This window comes from Solanum stenotomum, chromosome 12 (genome assembly GCF_019186545.1).
Source record: "Solanum stenotomum isolate F172 chromosome 12, ASM1918654v1, whole genome shotgun sequence".
In the NCBI taxonomy this organism is placed as follows: domain Eukaryota; kingdom Viridiplantae; phylum Streptophyta; class Magnoliopsida; order Solanales; family Solanaceae; genus Solanum; species Solanum stenotomum.
In genome coordinates, this window is record NC_064293.1 from 44,591,464 (window position 1) to 44,608,149 (window position 16,686).

Consider the following 16,686-nt stretch of genomic DNA (forward strand, 5'->3'; position numbering starts at 1 on the left):
TCAATGTATAATATGCCGCATGTTCTATTAGATATTCTTTCCTTATGAGAGTGTAATTTTAATGTTTTGATTACATATTGATGCTACTACACATTTACTACCATTTATAAATTATTTTACTAGCTAAATATTTAATATATCATATCAAAATTTGTTGATCCTCCAATGTGTGTTTGCACCTCCAAAGTACAGGCTCCAACCATCGCACCTTTGGATACTGGGGTATGGAAATTTGTCAATGTTTACATAATGCACCAACTTTTTGTTCCCCCTTCATAAGAGTGTTGATGTGAAATGATTACTTACTCTTCCTCTTAAAGTTGTTTATTCAGCATGCCATACAACAAATATGTTCAGTCCTAGACAATCAAGTAGGCTCATTCTTTGGTTTATAAAGATCTTGTAGTAGCCGAAGGTAGTCCGCTTCTTAGATTGAATTTCATCTTATATAACAATACAACCGGGCCTTATTAATTTAGAGACTTTATCAATAGTATAAGTGGACCAAGTAGACATTAGTCTTGCTGGTTTGATCCTGTCCGGGAAGAAAATCGAGCCGCATTCCCCAACAAATCAAGCAGAAATTAGAATGAGAGATGGCACAAACGATCCCATGGATGAAGATTGAAATTCAAAAAATTACATCCTAAAATTTGCTACTGTATTGGGCCCTGAACCTCAAAAAATCTCTTATACTTTCTCTCTGTTGAGTTCCTGCATTGAATTCTACACCAACTGCAAGAAGTCCAAAACTTACAAAAGGGGCATATACAAATGACTTTATGACTGGGCAAAAATAGTTTGTCCTTTCACCTCAATTCTTGAAAGGATTGGGGGGGGTAATGCACCAAGCATTTTAGGCATAAAACTTTCTTTTGTTTTGATTACTATGGTGCTGTTATTAATCTGCTGATGGCATAAAATACTTTTATTTACAGAAGAAAAAAAAACAAGAACCAGGTAATTTACTTTGAGTAGATACCAGTTAAATCAGTCACATAGTTCATAGATGACAAACACAGACTTGAACAAACACAAAGGTCATGGAAGAACTACTGTGCAAAAGATGCTGAACATATTTGAATGTAGATCCCAAAGAGTTTACATTCAAAGTGGCAACTTCTGTCCGAACATAGAAGGGATTATAGTTTCATTTATCATATATTATATGAAAGTAAATCCTTTACATGAAAACAGACATTGACAGATAGTGAATGCAAAAGAAATGACTACAACTGAACTAGTACATCCGAGATACAACGCAGGGTCATTCAGCTTAGCCTTAGATAAGCAATAATCAAAGAAGAATGATATGTCAAGAGATAAGTAACACTTAACAGTACCTAACATTTAAATTGGAGAGAAGCATACTGATGGCCACCAAATGAAGAAAGGAGCAAGGAAACAAATTAAGAGAAACTAGTATAATTGCAGGTCACTACAGTAGCAAAAAAGTTTAAGAAAAACATGCTAATTTTTTGGATTGCTGATCTATAAAGCCAAACATCTTTAGCCTTCTAAGATTTCAAATAATATGCTAGCAATTGAGAAATCATATGATGTAGGAGGTCATATATCAAGGCTGTCCACTTCAAATTTGGGTATTCATTTATACACAATTAGTTTCCAGCGGGAGCATGCTATACAAAATAAATGATCACCGTGTAACTACCTAAATTAATCAGTGGTAAAAAGTACGAACCTTGAACCAATACAAGAGCAGAGAGGAAATGAACCAAGATCAGTCAACACCACCAACATCATTGAGGTACTACAAATTCAACGAACTCAATGGAAGATTGCAAATAAACAAAGATAAGAGAAATGACATACATGTGGGTATTTCGTGCAGATTTTCCAATAGAGACTACAAATTAAGAGAAATGCTAAATACACTCATATCAAATGCTTACACATTATCACTGCTAGTAAGCCATTTGTAAGTAAATCCATGTTAAAAGGGAGAAAAATGGATCTTGCAACCCAAGATAATCAACACCCGCAATCCCAGCAAGCTATTACAATTTCGATCTATTCTATAGCACAGCGCAACTGAGCTGACATAAAAGTTTATTGAAGCAGTAACCAGGAACTATAAACAGTAACGGGGCACATAAAAACGAGTAGTAAATCAATGTAGTGAAGTCCCTAGCAATGTGCAACCAAAATTCGTCAAAATGGAGTACAATTTCCATTTCTATTCCCCATAAAAATAACAATTTGCAGTATAAGAACATGAGGCAAAATTGGAAATTTCATTCTAGTACCGCTGTAGCACCTATTGCCTTGAGCTTTTCTATAATGGCATTAGCTTCATCTTTCGTTACTCCCTTTTTCACCACTGCTGGCGCTTTTTCTACCAACTCCTTAGCTTCCTTCAAACCCAAATCAGTAAAAGACCTAATTTCCTTAATCACCTTAATCTTGGCCGCCGCATCAAACTTGTCAAGCTTTACATCAAAGATAGTTTTTTCTTCCACCTTTGTATCCGCAGCCGCTGCACCAGGGCCAGAAGAAGAAGATCCAGAACCCAAACCTGAAACAGCAGGCCCATATCGATTAAGACCCATTTTGTGCCGGAATAGGATAGAGTAGTCATGTTTTTCGAGCTTATTCAGGTCCAGAAGTTGGTCGGCGATCCGCTCCAACTTCTGGGTTCGGGTTTCTGTAGCTGTGCATAGAGTGTAAGCTATTGATGGGGCACGGATCCGGGAAAAGAGTCTTGTCAATGAGATTTTCGAAACTAGAGATGCCATTTTCAGTAATTGCAGAGACTTTGTATTAGGGTTTTAGAGAAGTGGGAAGAAGGTGAAAGCAGAAGGGGACTGAAAACAAAACGGCGTCGTTTTGTATGTCAGACAGTGGCGAGTTGGCTAGTTGAAGAGTACTTCAGATTTCTAAAATGTTTTGAAGTATTAATATTTTTATTTTTATGTTTATTAATTCTTAAATACTATAATACATACTACTAATTAAAAAAGACTTCTTAGTTTGATACACGAGATAAAAGTGGATATCTCAAAATTAAGTATATCCTATTAAATTTGAAATTATTTTATCCTATCATCCAAATGAGATAAATTAATTCAAGAACTATAATTCCAAATATTTGTATTATGTTTTATATTTATTTTATTTTTTGTAAAAGAAATTGAGATAGGAGATTACAACATGGAAATCGAACCCTCACCAAGTAACCAACCAAACTAGGAAGATTCTCTCATATTATGATTCATGTCTAATCGTGAATCTTAATTTATTTATTTTTACTTTTATTGATACATTGTACCCAAAAACAATTGGCTAGTGGAAAAGAAAATAACAAGTAACAGAACTACTTTCATTTTAACATTATTTTCCAAGTTTCTTCCGCTTTTGTTTTCCCTAACATCCAAAATTTGAGAAGAATGAGTAAATTAATTGTTACTATGTAATATCACACCACATGTCATATGCTTCAACTATCTCAGTGCTATAATTCTCTATTTTTACCAGGTTGAATCTCCGGCATCATTTCATCGCTTTTTGCAAAGGAGGCTTGTCATCGTAAGGAAGGAGCAATTTCTGTGAAGGTAATTCACATCTGGCCTAATTGAAAGTTGAAGAATGTAGCATCTTTTTTCCTCATATCCTCCCACGTCTTCAATATTTCATACGCTGAGGGAACCTTGGTTTCACTAGAGTTGTCATCTTCATCACTAGACATCCCGAGTTCTAACTGATCGATATCATCCAAGTAATCAGATTGGTCATCAAAAGTTAATTCGTCATCAGAAAGCTCAAAGATTGTGTTCCTCCCAGCTCTCATATCTTCTCTGTGACTTAAGTGTGACATATCCGAAACTAACTCCCTGTCAGCACCTTTTTCTCTCTCATCGTAGGCTTCATCAACTTGAACATGCTGAAGGGGTAATTCTGCATTAGCTGGAGCATTGCATCTATATAGACTTCCATCCTTATCAGCTGCCAAAGCGCTGGCATCTGTTAATTTAGCAGGTTCATTGATTATAAGCATACTTGACGTGCAAGATCCACAAACAGATTCCAATGCCCTGCACAAGTTTACAATGGTCGCGTCTGATCCCAAACTCTGCCTGCATATTACATCCAATAATCCTCTCAAACTAGAATGGCTAAGTCTTTCATTGTTGCTGTTGAATAGGTCAATCCACTCTTGTTTACTGACTTGAAATGGAACATGAACCATTAATTTAATTAGAGCAAGGGCTCTTTCATGATCATGCTGACATGTAGCTTGACATATAATCTCAAAGAAGAATGATGGATGAGGTATTTGACCAACTTCCAGAATTGCATCAAAGGCATGCTCTAGCAAATGCACCTGCATCAACAACGAAAGCAGCTTATAAAAGGAAATGTTGAATACAAACAAACAGGATCTGAGTTTAACCTAGTTCCAACAACTGATTTTTATAACTCCAAAACAGAGACTCATCTGGAACACAATCCAACTTATTATAAGTTAATAACTAAATCCACAATTTTAGAAGTATTTTATCTTTCTTCCACTCAATTGCAAGTAAATAATTGAAATGAGTTGAATCAACCTACAGTCCTACACATTTTGACCAGGAAGACATCATGCTTTAGTTTTCTTTCTATATGGAACAAGGGTGTTAGTCTACTATTCGCTTGTCAAAAAGATATCATCAAATGCAGGTCCTGATAAAGAAGCCAGTTTTTCAATTTTTACCTTCCCAGCTTTTGATGCTTCCACCAAGAGGTACGCATGTCTGCTTTGATCAAGCAGATACCCAGCTAAAGCCATCTCCTTGTACACATACTCAAAGTATTCCCACTGGAGAGAGAAAGCAGAGGATTCAAGCATCGAGGTGTATGTGTATGCATCTGGCCTACGGGCAGAGCTAAAATCATCCTGGCTAAGTTGAGGACCAGGACTCTCTGTCTTACCCCACTCAAATAATTCCTTAGCTTTATAGAACATATCGTTCTTGCCATAAACCTTCAACATGGCATTTATGATTCCTATGTCAGGTTCGCAGTGCTTTTTACTGTGTTCATATATACATATACAACCATCAATATGTCCACCGTCCATGGATGATAAAATCATGCCAGTAAAGGTAACTGCCAAAGGTCTTGTGCGACGTAGCATCTTCAGCTTCTCAATCTGCAGTAAGAGTGGAATGACTAGCATTGAGTTTGTGCATCAAAAGATCAGCAGAAGATGAACCATGCAGACACATTTACACAGAGAGGAGAGAAGTCTCGAAAATCAGCAGATACAGTGTATGTTATGCCACCTTTTCAATGAGAGTGAGAGAGAGCATAAATAACACAGCAGAAGATGCATACTTGAAGGCAACAAAATTTTGAGGCATGTAATGACTAAAGATCGAAGGTTAAAAAATAAAATGGAAGGAACCAATGCATGAGTACACACTGAATTACTCTACAAGTACTATAACCAACATTTCCTTTTTAAAGCTTATCATGATAACAGGTTCAAGCCCCACACCATGCAAAGCGAAGCCTGGTATTTAAGTGGAGAAGGGTAGAGGGGCGGGCCCATTATCCACCGAGTTTAGAAGGCTGTGATTGGTCCAAAGGGCGGGTCACAGATGGATTTCTCGGTTATCAAAAAAAAATGATAACAGTCTTGGCTACAAAGGCAAGGGCCAAAAATAGCTACATTCCTCAATCAACGGGCTTGAAGAACTACCAAGAATCAAGCTTAAGAGAGGATGCATGAAATTTCTAGAATGAACTTGTTGCTGGATTTCAATTAGAATCCAACATCTGCCAGAATAAGTATCGTCTAAAACTCAATAAATTTGCCTTATTTTAAATGCACTATGACAGTCTTTATAACTTAGCCTGAAAAAAGTGATCTACTACATGCAAACTTTTTGTCCTCCAAAAATAAATAAATGCGCTAATTAATTTTTTTTAAAAGAAATTATCTAATCCACTAGTGTACATTAACCGATAGAAATGACAAAAGAACTTTTTTATGCAAGAAACATAGGAACTGACTTCTAAGAAAGTCCAAATGATTATCTATATAACTTCAGCTTCACTAGCGCAAGGAAGTCGGGGTTATAAAAACCATCAAAAAGAAAACAGATAAAGAGAAAAGGGTACCCTCACCTCCAAGAATGCTTCTTTCCACATTCCATGGTAGCAAAGACAGCAAGCCAGCTCATAATACACTGAGGCACTTCCAACAACTCCTCTTTGTTCCATTTCCCTCACCGCTTGAATGGCTTCATTGACTCTCCCCTCTTCCCAGAAAGATTTTACAAGAACTAAAAGAAGGCCACAATAAGTCGGTAAGTTAAAAAAAAATTGAGTGCTCTTTTTTCTTCTTTTTCTTTTCATTGGAGGTTGGGGAAGAGAAAAGAAACCATCTTACCTTTATAACTAAGAGCTTTTAGGGCTTCCCCACTTCTCTTCATCTTTCCAAAAAACTCATGGACAAGTTCATATTTTCCAGATTGCAACATTACCTTTCAATAAAATTGCAGCACGCTTGTAACACTTGCAATGCTACTATAACTACTTAGAAATAAATAACAATCATGATATGGTAAATACCACGCTCCAATAAGCAACTACTAAAAATCCTCACTGAATGGTTGTTTGGTGATGCTAGTCGAAAATCTTCTGTGTCAGCAAGTCACACAATAATTCAGTGATTGTTGTTTATTTATTTTCTTGCGAGCAATTCCTTTTCTTTGTTTTTTTTTTTTCAAAAAAAGGAATGGCAGTTGCTAAATGAGCATTTCCTTTTAAAATACTAACAAGACAAATCATCTGAAAGTGTTCTCTAACTTGTTCACGTAACAGTAATCAATGTGCAATTCACAATGCTGTTCGCGATTTCCTAGAATTACTCTTATCTGAACCATGGATTAGAAGGAACACACACACGTTCTAAGCAGAAGGCAAAACAGTTACTAATAGTGATTGCTCCTTACAGGTATCAAAAGTATGAATTGCCTCCAGATATTATAAATGATTATTTTGATTTCATAGGCTCTTTACAGTTAAAAAAAGGAGTCAGGGACAACCTAAACGTCATTAAACGAAAAAGGAAAAAAGGTATGAACTACCTCCATTGCGAGTCCATAGCTTGGCCCATTTGGCTTAAGACCATTATTTCTCAACTGCTCAAAAACCCAGAACACTCCCTTCCACTGGCGGGATTGTACACAAGCATTTAAAACCTGGAAACCATTTAGGTAAAGACCAATGAAGTCACAAATATGCAGATTATCAAACATACAAAAGAAATTGGCACCCAGAAGTAAAAACACTACTTTTTATCAGAAAAGAAAAAAAGACAACAGAAAGGACAACAATTACTTACAGCATTATATACCACAAGATCCGGTTGAAGAACAGGGTCCCAATTCTTCCTCCGCATGTACTTTAATTTTTCGGGTTTTTGCTTCATGCAGTCAATGATGTTGATCAACTCTTTGAGCAAACCAGCTTGGCCAAGTGTAACAGCCAGGCTATGGTAGGCTGCTATATCAGGGTAAATATGGGCATCACCCTAAACATCACAAAGTGTCAGGCTCTCTCCAACCACGTCATATGAGTATATTCAAGAAGAAGCCGACATATAAGAGTTAGGAAATACTCTCATCAAATTGAACACTTGAAGAGCTTCACGGGGCCTTCTTGCTTTCCCTAGAACTGCCAACAGTTTTGTGTACACGAACCTAGATAAAGCAAAGACTATAGTTTCTCCTTTTTCAAGAATTCAGAAGCAACTAATTTATATGATAGATTAACTACTGACAAAACTATAGCTCTGAAACAAAATCATCATAGTTACTTGCATAAATGAAATAACATTTGGTTAATTGCTGATAAAACATTAAAACATATGTACCTGCTTTTGCTGCGTCTATGTTCCTTAGAAGTGTAAACCCAGTGTACAACAGACAAGGCGTGTTTCCACTGTCCCTTTTCACCAAGCCCTTGCACTAACCTCAGCATTTGCTCCTCAGTATACTGCAATCCAGAGTGTTTCATCAACTTAGAAAACTTATAATCCTTCACACCAAGTTCTGTCTCACTCAATCTACAACAAGAATGCAGAAAATTATCAGCTTCAATTCTTCAACCTACGGTGAACATGCAGAATTCACGCACTTAATCAATAGTACTACAACAACAACAATTACAACTTAATGCCAAATTAATACAGTCGGATATAACTGCCACACCTATCAATACCAGGAACCTCAATCTCAGACTAGTTGGACACAAGTCAGGTATATTTGCACAACTATTGGTACTACAACAATAACAAGGCCTCAATTCCAAATTTGTTGGGGTTACATACCTATCAATGATAAACCGAATGGTCTCAGCTTCGCCTCTACGACGTTGTCTGTAATCCCAGTTAGCCCTTTCGTTATCGAACCATCCTTGCTTGATTTCAACATCATTATCCAAAAGCCATGAAAATTTATCTCTTTCACTCTCAATTATATCACTGAGCTCCCACAGATGCTCAGAATTCAATTTATCACCAGAATACACCTTACTCTCACTGGAAAGCTCTTGCAATTTGAGTTTCTCAATCTTTTCCCAAGGCCTTCCCACCATTCTTTCATCATTTTTGGCCTTCACCTCTTTCTTGAAGCTTTTGTACTCTGATTTAACGGCTTGGAAATATGATTCTTCGGCGAGGGCTTGTTTTTGGGTATCTGTGAGTGGCGGGGGTTCTTTAGCGGCTTTTTTTGCGAGGCGTCTGTTGAATCTTTGAAGCTCCTTTATGCGGAGAGTGTGGATAATTTTCGGAGTTGGGTCGACGCCTTTTTGCAGGAGGTTTTGCTTTAACTTTCCGACGTCTATTGCCGGTAACGGAGAGGGAATACGTGGAGGTCCAGTGGAGGCTTCCATGGATATGGAGGAATGAGAAGTGAAGTGAAATTTGCAGAAGCAATTACAATTTACAGGTTGGTCCTCCCCGCTCTTTGCTGATAAGACTACCAGCAATGATTTTATTTGATTTGAGCAAAGATTTTCTTTTTTAAAATATTAAATATTATTACTACGAAATTTTTTATTATGCATGAGGTATAACTAGTACTAGTTGTATGGGGAGATTATTTTATTACTATTGTATTTTTATTTGTGGGACCCATGCTTTATTTTCCTTTTTTGCCTTTTATTTGTCTTTCCTACCCTCTCTCTGTTTCCTCATTTTTTCTAGATATTTTGTTTTAAGTTCTATTTGGAAATCAATTTAATTACTACTTTAGTTTATTTTGATGAAAGTAATTATTATTTTTTTACTTATTTGTTTTAATAGAATTTTTTTTTCAAATTATAATTTTTATTATTCTATAATTAAAGGCTATGAGCATAAAAATATTCAAGTTAATTCTTTGGATGGTCACTTATATCATAAAATTGATTACTAAAATTATTTTTGTTTCTTTTCCTCCCAATTTTCATTTATAGTACTTTAAATTTTTGCCTTCATATTTCATTGTTTTTTTAACTTCTACTTTTAGGATCCATTTAAACATAAATATTTATAAAATAATTTTCACTTTATTTGAAAATTGATTTTCGACCATGAAAATTTGGAACACTGCCTTTTTTTTTTGAAGATATATTTTTAATTTGGAAATATATTGGTATAATGTGTTTTTTCAACTTACTTTCACTTTTGAAATGTTATTTAAGTTTAATATGAACATACTTTTGAATATTTTTTGCAAAAATAAAACATAATTCTATTTTCAACTCTAATATATATATAGTCAAACACCTAATAATAATAATAATAATAATAATAATAATCATAATCATGCTTTCTATGTCGATAACTTCTAAATATTTAATGTGTAATATATTCAATTGAATTCGTATTAGAAATTTATTTTACTAAACTAGTTTTATTAATTATATTATTAAATTTTAAATTTTATTATTAATATATTATGTAATTATTTAATGATAAAAATAATAATTTTAAAAAGTTTTTTCTGTTAAATTAAATAAGTAAAACAGTAAATTATTTTTCACTATATACACGGATGGAGTAATTAAATTTGTTTTAAATTAGATTTAGAGAAAACTAAAAAAAGAGAAAAGAGAAAATTAAGAAAGAGAAACAAAAGCTCAAGAAGAAAAATATAGCATGGGTCCCATGCTTTATAATATAATATCAATAAAATAATCCCCTCTTACAACTAGTACTAGTTGTACCTTATGTATGATAAGTGATAACACTATCGCCTAAAACAATTCATTTGTGGGACTATTAAATTTTTTAATAAAAATAAAATATGCATCTTAATATTAAATTACAATAAAATAACTTTTTTTTTTTGAAATGGACTGAAAAATTGTCATACAAAATAGGACAGAGCATAGTATTGCTTTGAAACAATTTTCGAGTGTTAAATGTCAAAATGTTGATTTGAGAAGTAATATGAACTTGACAGCATAAATAGTTGGAAAAAAGAAGTAATTATCTCACACTCGGTGGAAATGTTTTTCTTAAACAATATTTTCTGACAATTAAATACTAACTAACAGATCATATATTTTTATTTAATAAAATACTCACGAATATTTTTTTAAAAAAATAGAAATTTTAAAAGCTTTAAGTTAAAAGAGGTATTGACAATCATTTGGTGTTCAATCAAAGAATACACAAAATTGGCATTATTAACTGGGTCTTCCATATAACAGAAATATTATGATAGCTTAGGTTATCTTCTAATAAATATAAAACTTAAAAGATCCGTTTCCTTCACACAAACTCGTGCAGCAGATCAGCAAACACTATAAGAGGAATTGCAAGCACAATTAGAGAGAGTTGAGACGAAAAATGGCAAGAAAAAAACATGTAACAACTCACTCAATAGACAAAATAATTTAATTTACAGTACAAGAGAACTCTGGAGAAACCAGCAGAAAAAACCAATAGCCTCGCAAATTTATCATACAAATCAGCACCACTACAAAAAAGTTTTAGTCATCTTTAGCTCTTTGATTTCGAGTGCTTAACAAGCCAATCAATGACTGAGTCAATGTTGGTGGAATTCTTGCACGAGATCATATAGCAGCACACTTCTCTATCAGTAATTGATTTCAATCCCCTGCAAAAAAACATAATGTTCTTTAAGATAAGACCACATAGATATAATTAATGCTATGCGATCAGAGTTTTAAGAAATAGGAGGAATAGCAGGAGGGATGATAAGGTTAAGATCCAATCTTCTCTGCGGCTAAGATATGAGAAGGACATGCAGAGGTATTTGCATTCCTTCCAAAAGCTTTTTATACCAAGTGAAAGAAGAAAATTTATTTTCCTTCCTTTCCAGTTTTATGGAATTGGACCAAAAGTGAATGATTAAACTTTTACCTCCCTTCCACTAACCAACCATACTGTAAACTAAGGCCAAAAAGCCACCAATCACTAGCGTAATATTCTGCACTTACATCTGGTCAGTCAAAGCCTGTTTGGACAGGGAATCAGGCTTGTCAATCTTGTTTCCCAGCACCAGCAATGGAATACCACTCAGAGATGGCTTGCTCAGCAGGTCATGGAGTTCACTACTTGATATGCTGAGGTTATCAGGATCAGCAGCATCAACAACATAACTGCAGGGAAGGACATTTAAAGAATCCAGAAACCAAATTAGCTCAAGGCTATAGTATAAGAATTCATGTATATGAAGTTACAGTTGAGGTCCTTGAAATTTGTTAAAACTCTCAAGAGAGCAACTAATTTAGCATCATTCCTTTAAATACACATAAGATCAAGATCAAGGAATTCCACCTATCGAAGGCATAAAAATATAAATCTGTCAAGCACCAGAGAGGACAGCTTGATCAGGCAAACCATGAGATTCAACAAAACTGTTCATTAATAAACCATGGAGAAGATTCATCTCAATTCGTAATATGTGTTATCTTCTAAATGAGTGTATAAATGGATTCATCTACATCTATCTGTAAAAGCAAATAGAATAATATAAGCTGGAGAGGAGATGCTTACACTATAGCAGAAACAGCACGACAGTATCTCTCCCACATACTGCGGAATCTGGGTTGACCTCCAAGGTCCCACAATTTTATTGTGACATTTCCTTTAGTCACTTTGCGCATGTTAAATCCCACCTGAATACCAAAAATTTCCGTAAAATTATAGAAGATCACTTAAAAGTACTTAGCAGAGTTGGCCAAAAAGTAAAAACTAGTATGAGATCCTTTAGGATGAAAACTTACAGTTGGTATCATGTCTTCACTGTATCCACCAGTCTAAGAATAAGAAGGGAGAAACAAACCCATTAAGGTGTCAGATTCCATCAGTTATATGGAAGCAAAGCAAGTGAAACAATAATGATGAGCTGGCACTAGAAGGTTAACAAGGAATTTACTTACAGCAATAACATTTACAAGAGATGTTTTTCCCGCATTTTGCAATCCTATCAATGAAAGCTCCATTTCCTGCTTAAAGAAGAGGCTGGAACAAGCAAGTTTTGACATGAGGAATCATTTAATAAGAGCCAAAGGAAACATAGTGATCAGCACAAGTGCATTTAAAATATTGAAATTCTGACATGCTTTATACTTTTAAGTCCACCTCAGAAAGAAGATGACAATAAGTTTCAACAGTCAAGTTCCAAACTTTGAAGTAATAATGAGACGCAACACCATCATTGAAAGACCTTACACTAAAAGCAACTACAAGATCTAAAGTGCTCAAGCATGGTGGGATGGCACAAAACTGAATAACGGATGGTGACTTCTTAAAATCTGTCAAATATAAGTTATTTTTGGTCGTCATTTCTGGAACCACCCCAGTTGAACCTCAGGAAAAAGTTTTGCATATGATGGAAGGTCAAGGGGAAGCATCAATTGTTTCACTTTCATCAGTCAGTGTCTAGTCCTTTCAAAAATATGAAAAGGCGTTCCAACCACATATACAGACTTGATGTTTCTGATAAGAGGTGGTCAATCATTGACCAGGCAAAGAGTCTGTCTACAGCAATGACTCCGATGGAACACAAATCATTTTGCAAGAAACATAGAAAAGTCAAAAGCTACAAGAATTTCAAGGATTTAGGTGGAAAATGCAATAAGAGCTAAAGAAGGGAAATGGTCCAGCCAAATCTGGAAAGTAAATAAACCAAAAGGAAAAGGAATAAGTTATCAAGACCTTCTCATGAACAAAGAGAGAAAAATAATAAGAGACCATATAAGGGAAAGAAACAACATTTCAGCTGGCACAGGATCCTTAGAAGGAAAGACATGAAATCCATTCTTATAGCTAGCAAAAGATTTACAATCAGTACAACATGAATTGAAACATAGGTCCTCGGTAGGCGGGAACAAAAAGAGAAAGACGAAGATAGAAAGGTTCGGTCCCAGTTGGTCTCGTCTATGGATTTTCTTTCCCTATCCTATTGTCAAGCGAATGTGGCCATACCCAGAGGCCTATCGCATCAGCAAGAAGACTTTCTAGTCAGATCCTTCCTGCGCGTGTGGACAGGGGCAGAGCTAAGAGGGGGTTTGGATGAACCGAGTAGCTTTCCGGTAGATCCTGTATTTGTATTAGAAAATTATATATATATATATATATATATATATGTATATTAACTTTTGAATCCCTAACAAACTGATTGACGGCTCAGTGGAAAGGAATGGGTTGTGGACCCCACTATCAACAAAAGTTCCTTTTTTTAGAGTTGTGGGTTCGAACCCCACTATCAACAAAGTTTATCCTAAAATGCTCAGTTGTACTGAAAGATAGAACATATTTTTGTCGTTTCAAACTAGAAAATCTCCTTACACTACCTAAAAGAAACAATCTTTTAATGCCCGTTGTCGTGTTGTTGGGAAGTGTAGTAGTGACGTACAATAGAGGTTGAATGACCAGAAACTTCCACCCCATAACTCTTTCAGAAGTGACCAAATGGGACAAGATAAGAGGAGCGCTGGATAGAGTTGGAAAAAAGAAGTCTTTCTGTAGACAGTTCAACATCTGGTAGCCTAAAAACCCAAAACCTTGTTATGCCCACATCTGATAAATAGACTGAATGTTTTCTGCCATTGATTTCCCATTCCAATTTCTTTTCCACCATATGAAAGTCAGTAATAGAAATTTGTAAGATATGTGGGACTACGATGACCACTATTACCCAAGTTTCATGGTAAAATTCAGACCCGTACTGCCCCAACCAATCAAAGACTTAGAAGATGCAAAAATAACATCTTTTTATTCCAAATTCTAGAAATCTCAAACAAAAGAAATAAGAAGACACAGGAACCAGAGTCATTAATCAACCGTTCAACAGATCACCCAAAAACGAAAAAACAAAATGAAGATAGATCGTACACCACATGACAAATTAACCAATCCATAAGCCAACAACGGCATATCAATATCTCCGTGTGTAATTAACCAATTGACAGCCCACAAAATCCTCAATAATTGGCACATTATGACAAAGAGGATGCTTAATAGAAAAATTCATCAACTATGCCTCAATCTCAATTTAATTCATATAGGTTATATGGATCCTATTTAACTTTATCCAAGCCTTCACCAATTATACTTTGCAAAGTTCATAATAACAAAAAAAAAAAAAGGATATACCTTCGAAGCCAATTGAGAAAAGCTTCCCAGATACCCATGGCTGATGCGAAGAATCGTAAAAGAGAGAGATCTGAATAAGAATATCAGTATGAAGAAGAAAGATCCCTCTCAAACATAACACAATAAATACCTTTTTCCCTTTCCCTCTGTATTTGTGTATCCTATATGCGTACAAAATGGTGAAAACCAAATCATATGAGATATGGGAATAAATTATTGCGCTATAACTCAATTTTAGCCCTAGAAACTACATGAATTTACTAAACAGCCATTGGTGTGAGCTGATATATTACGCTGTCATATGAGTACGTGGACCAATCAAACTGATCTCTTAAAGTAGCCAATAAGGGAATAATGAGTTACGCGCGAAGAGGATGTGCGTGATTTACACTCACAGTGAAAGTTCAAATCCATTGGCGGAGGGGCGGTGCTAGATGGATGATTATTGGACGGCGGGCGGCCCCACGGGATCTTTTATTCGTGGACGCATGTTCAGCCTAAACTCTAGGGTCAACATGCCCAATTTTTTCAATTACTTAGAGCATGTTTGGCATTCTGTTAGGAGGCTAGTAGTATTTTATTTTATTTTAGAAAAAATCACTTTTTTGCAAATAAAAATAAAATTGTTAAGCAAATTTTTAAAATTGCTTTTTTAAAAAAAAAAAAAGCAGGAAATTATTATTTTTAAGACTAAAAAATTCTTTACATATATACATATTTATTAATATATCCCTTATTGATTAATAAACATATCTCATAAGTTTGGTTAATTTTCATTCAAGAATTTTATTTTTACTTTTATATCATAAAATTTATGTTATTTGTGTTTTATATTATTATTTATATTTTATATTGTATATATCATTCAGAATTAGAAATAAATGTAACAACTATATTTTTGCAGGATTAGAAAAAGAGAGAAAAATTAACAATTAAAGATTTAGACCCTCCCAAAAAGTAACAAATAACAAATTTTTATTTTCTTAATTTATGTATTATTTTATTTTAATATGATTTTTTTAAAAAAACTTTAGAGTACTTAACAAAAAAAAGGATAATAGCTAAGATTGAATCCAAGAGAATAGGTAACAAATAACAAAAAGATTCTTCTTTTCAATATATTTCAACAATATTTATCTATGTATAATATTGATTGAAATTTGAATATGCACATTTTAATTAATTAAATTAAAAATGTAATTAAAGTTTTTGTATTAGGTGTTTAAAATAGTTTCTCTCTATAAAATAATTTTAATATCAAAAACACATTGATGCTTGTCCTTTTTCGCAATCTGACTCTCAAAAGCACTTTCTTTTAAAAAAGGGCAAATGGTCAAATATATCACTGTATTATTGGAAATAATTTAAATATATCTTTTGTTATACTTTCGGGCTAAATATACCCCTCATATCATACTTTGGTACTGATTTATGCTTATATTTAACTAAGGGACACGTGAACGGCTAAGATTAAAAGAATTCATTCAATTTTAAATAGACCAAATTGTGATACAACCCACCCGCCCTAATAACATAACCCAATCTAATTAATTATATTGACCGCCCAATTCAATCTTCAAAAAAGAATAACAGAACATTGAAGAAAACTTCTTTGTTTAATGGGAAATTGCAAAACATTGAAGTGATTTTTAGCTAGCCATTAATTTGATGGTTAATCGATTGTTGGGAGTGTCAAGTGAATCAGAAGTGAATGAGATGGTTCGATTTCTCAGATTTTGTGGATGGATGCCTCTCCGTTCCAATCAATATGCCTGGTTTCGCTTACCATAGGCAAGAGAGAAACCACTTTTCAGTGCAAATTTGATTCACGAGTTAATATAAGCTTCAGTAAGGAACACATTAGTTGGCAGCTACCTTATTAATGAAGTTAACCAAGCTATTGGTTTGCAGTATTTCGTTTTCTATCATCATTAGGAAATGAGATTTTAGAGCTTAATAAATGAGACAAACTGGGAAAGAAGGATGTGTTAACAACAGTATACCACAGAGAGAACTTCAATCATAGGTTTTCTTTGTGTTGAAGACTGAATTGGATAGGT

The 16,686-nt window shown here is 34.4% G+C and overlaps 3 protein-coding genes across 3 annotated transcripts; all 3 read right to left on the minus strand.

The window, feature by feature from the left end:
• Positions 1 to 2,168: 2,168 nt before the first annotated feature.
• On the minus strand, positions 2,169 to 2,859 carry LOC125849247 (uncharacterized). The gene has a single exon (XM_049529294.1). It carries the CDS (start codon positions 2,754 to 2,756, stop codon positions 2,256 to 2,258), a length of 501 nt encoding a protein of 166 aa, XP_049385251.1. The 5' UTR covers positions 2,757 to 2,859; the 3' UTR covers positions 2,169 to 2,255.
• A 538-nt stretch (positions 2,860 to 3,397) lies between these two features.
• Positions 3,398 to 8,990, minus strand: LOC125846806 (pentatricopeptide repeat-containing protein At5g67570, chloroplastic). Its single transcript, XM_049526415.1, has 9 exons — positions 8,342 to 8,990; positions 7,886 to 8,077; positions 7,631 to 7,712; positions 7,355 to 7,543; positions 7,098 to 7,211; positions 6,398 to 6,491; positions 6,133 to 6,290; positions 4,715 to 5,152; positions 3,398 to 4,342 (listed from the first exon to the last, which is right to left on the minus strand). Exons 1-9 carry the CDS (start codon positions 8,902 to 8,904, stop codon positions 3,578 to 3,580), a joined length of 2,595 nt encoding a protein of 864 aa, XP_049382372.1. The 5' UTR covers positions 8,905 to 8,990; the 3' UTR covers positions 3,398 to 3,577.
• Positions 8,991 to 10,857: 1,867 nt separating this feature from the next.
• LOC125846807 (ADP-ribosylation factor-like protein 8a) lies at positions 10,858 to 14,827 on the minus strand. The gene is made up of 6 exons (XM_049526416.1): positions 14,627 to 14,827; positions 12,409 to 12,490; positions 12,253 to 12,285; positions 12,023 to 12,144; positions 11,464 to 11,625; positions 10,858 to 11,120 (listed from the first exon to the last, which is right to left on the minus strand). The coding sequence occupies exons 1-6, from the start codon at positions 14,662 to 14,664 to the stop codon at positions 11,003 to 11,005; spliced, it is 555 nt and encodes a 184-aa protein (XP_049382373.1). The 5' UTR covers positions 14,665 to 14,827; the 3' UTR covers positions 10,858 to 11,002.
• Positions 14,828 to 16,686: the final 1,859 nt, after the last annotated feature.

Excerpts from the sequence above, each read along its gene's own strand:
- LOC125849247 (XM_049529294.1), bottom strand. The coding sequence starts at position 2,756 with ATGGCATCTCTAGTTTCGAAAATCTCATTGACAAGACTCTTTTCCCGG.
- LOC125846806 (XM_049526415.1), bottom strand. The coding sequence starts at position 8,904 with ATGGAAGCCTCCACTGGACCTCCACGTATTCCCTCTCCGTTACCGGCA. Across the intron at positions 7,713-7,885 it reads CATAGACGCAGCAAAAGCAG|GTTCGTGTACACAAAACTGT; the intron begins GTACATATGTTT and ends TGCTTTATCTAG. Across the intron at positions 4,343-4,714 it reads AAGCATCAAAAGCTGGGAAG|GTGCATTTGCTAGAGCATGC; the intron begins GTAAAAATTGAA and ends TTGTTGATGCAG.
- LOC125846807 (XM_049526416.1), bottom strand. The coding sequence starts at position 14,664 with ATGGGTATCTGGGAAGCTTTTCTCAATTGGCTTCGAAG. Across the intron at positions 12,491-14,626 it reads TTTCTCAATTGGCTTCGAAG|CCTCTTCTTTAAGCAGGAAA; the intron begins GTATATCCTTTT and ends TGCTTGTTCCAG. Across the intron at positions 11,626-12,022 it reads CGTGCTGTTTCTGCTATAGT|TTATGTTGTTGATGCTGCTG; the intron begins GTAAGCATCTCC and ends CCTTCCCTGCAG.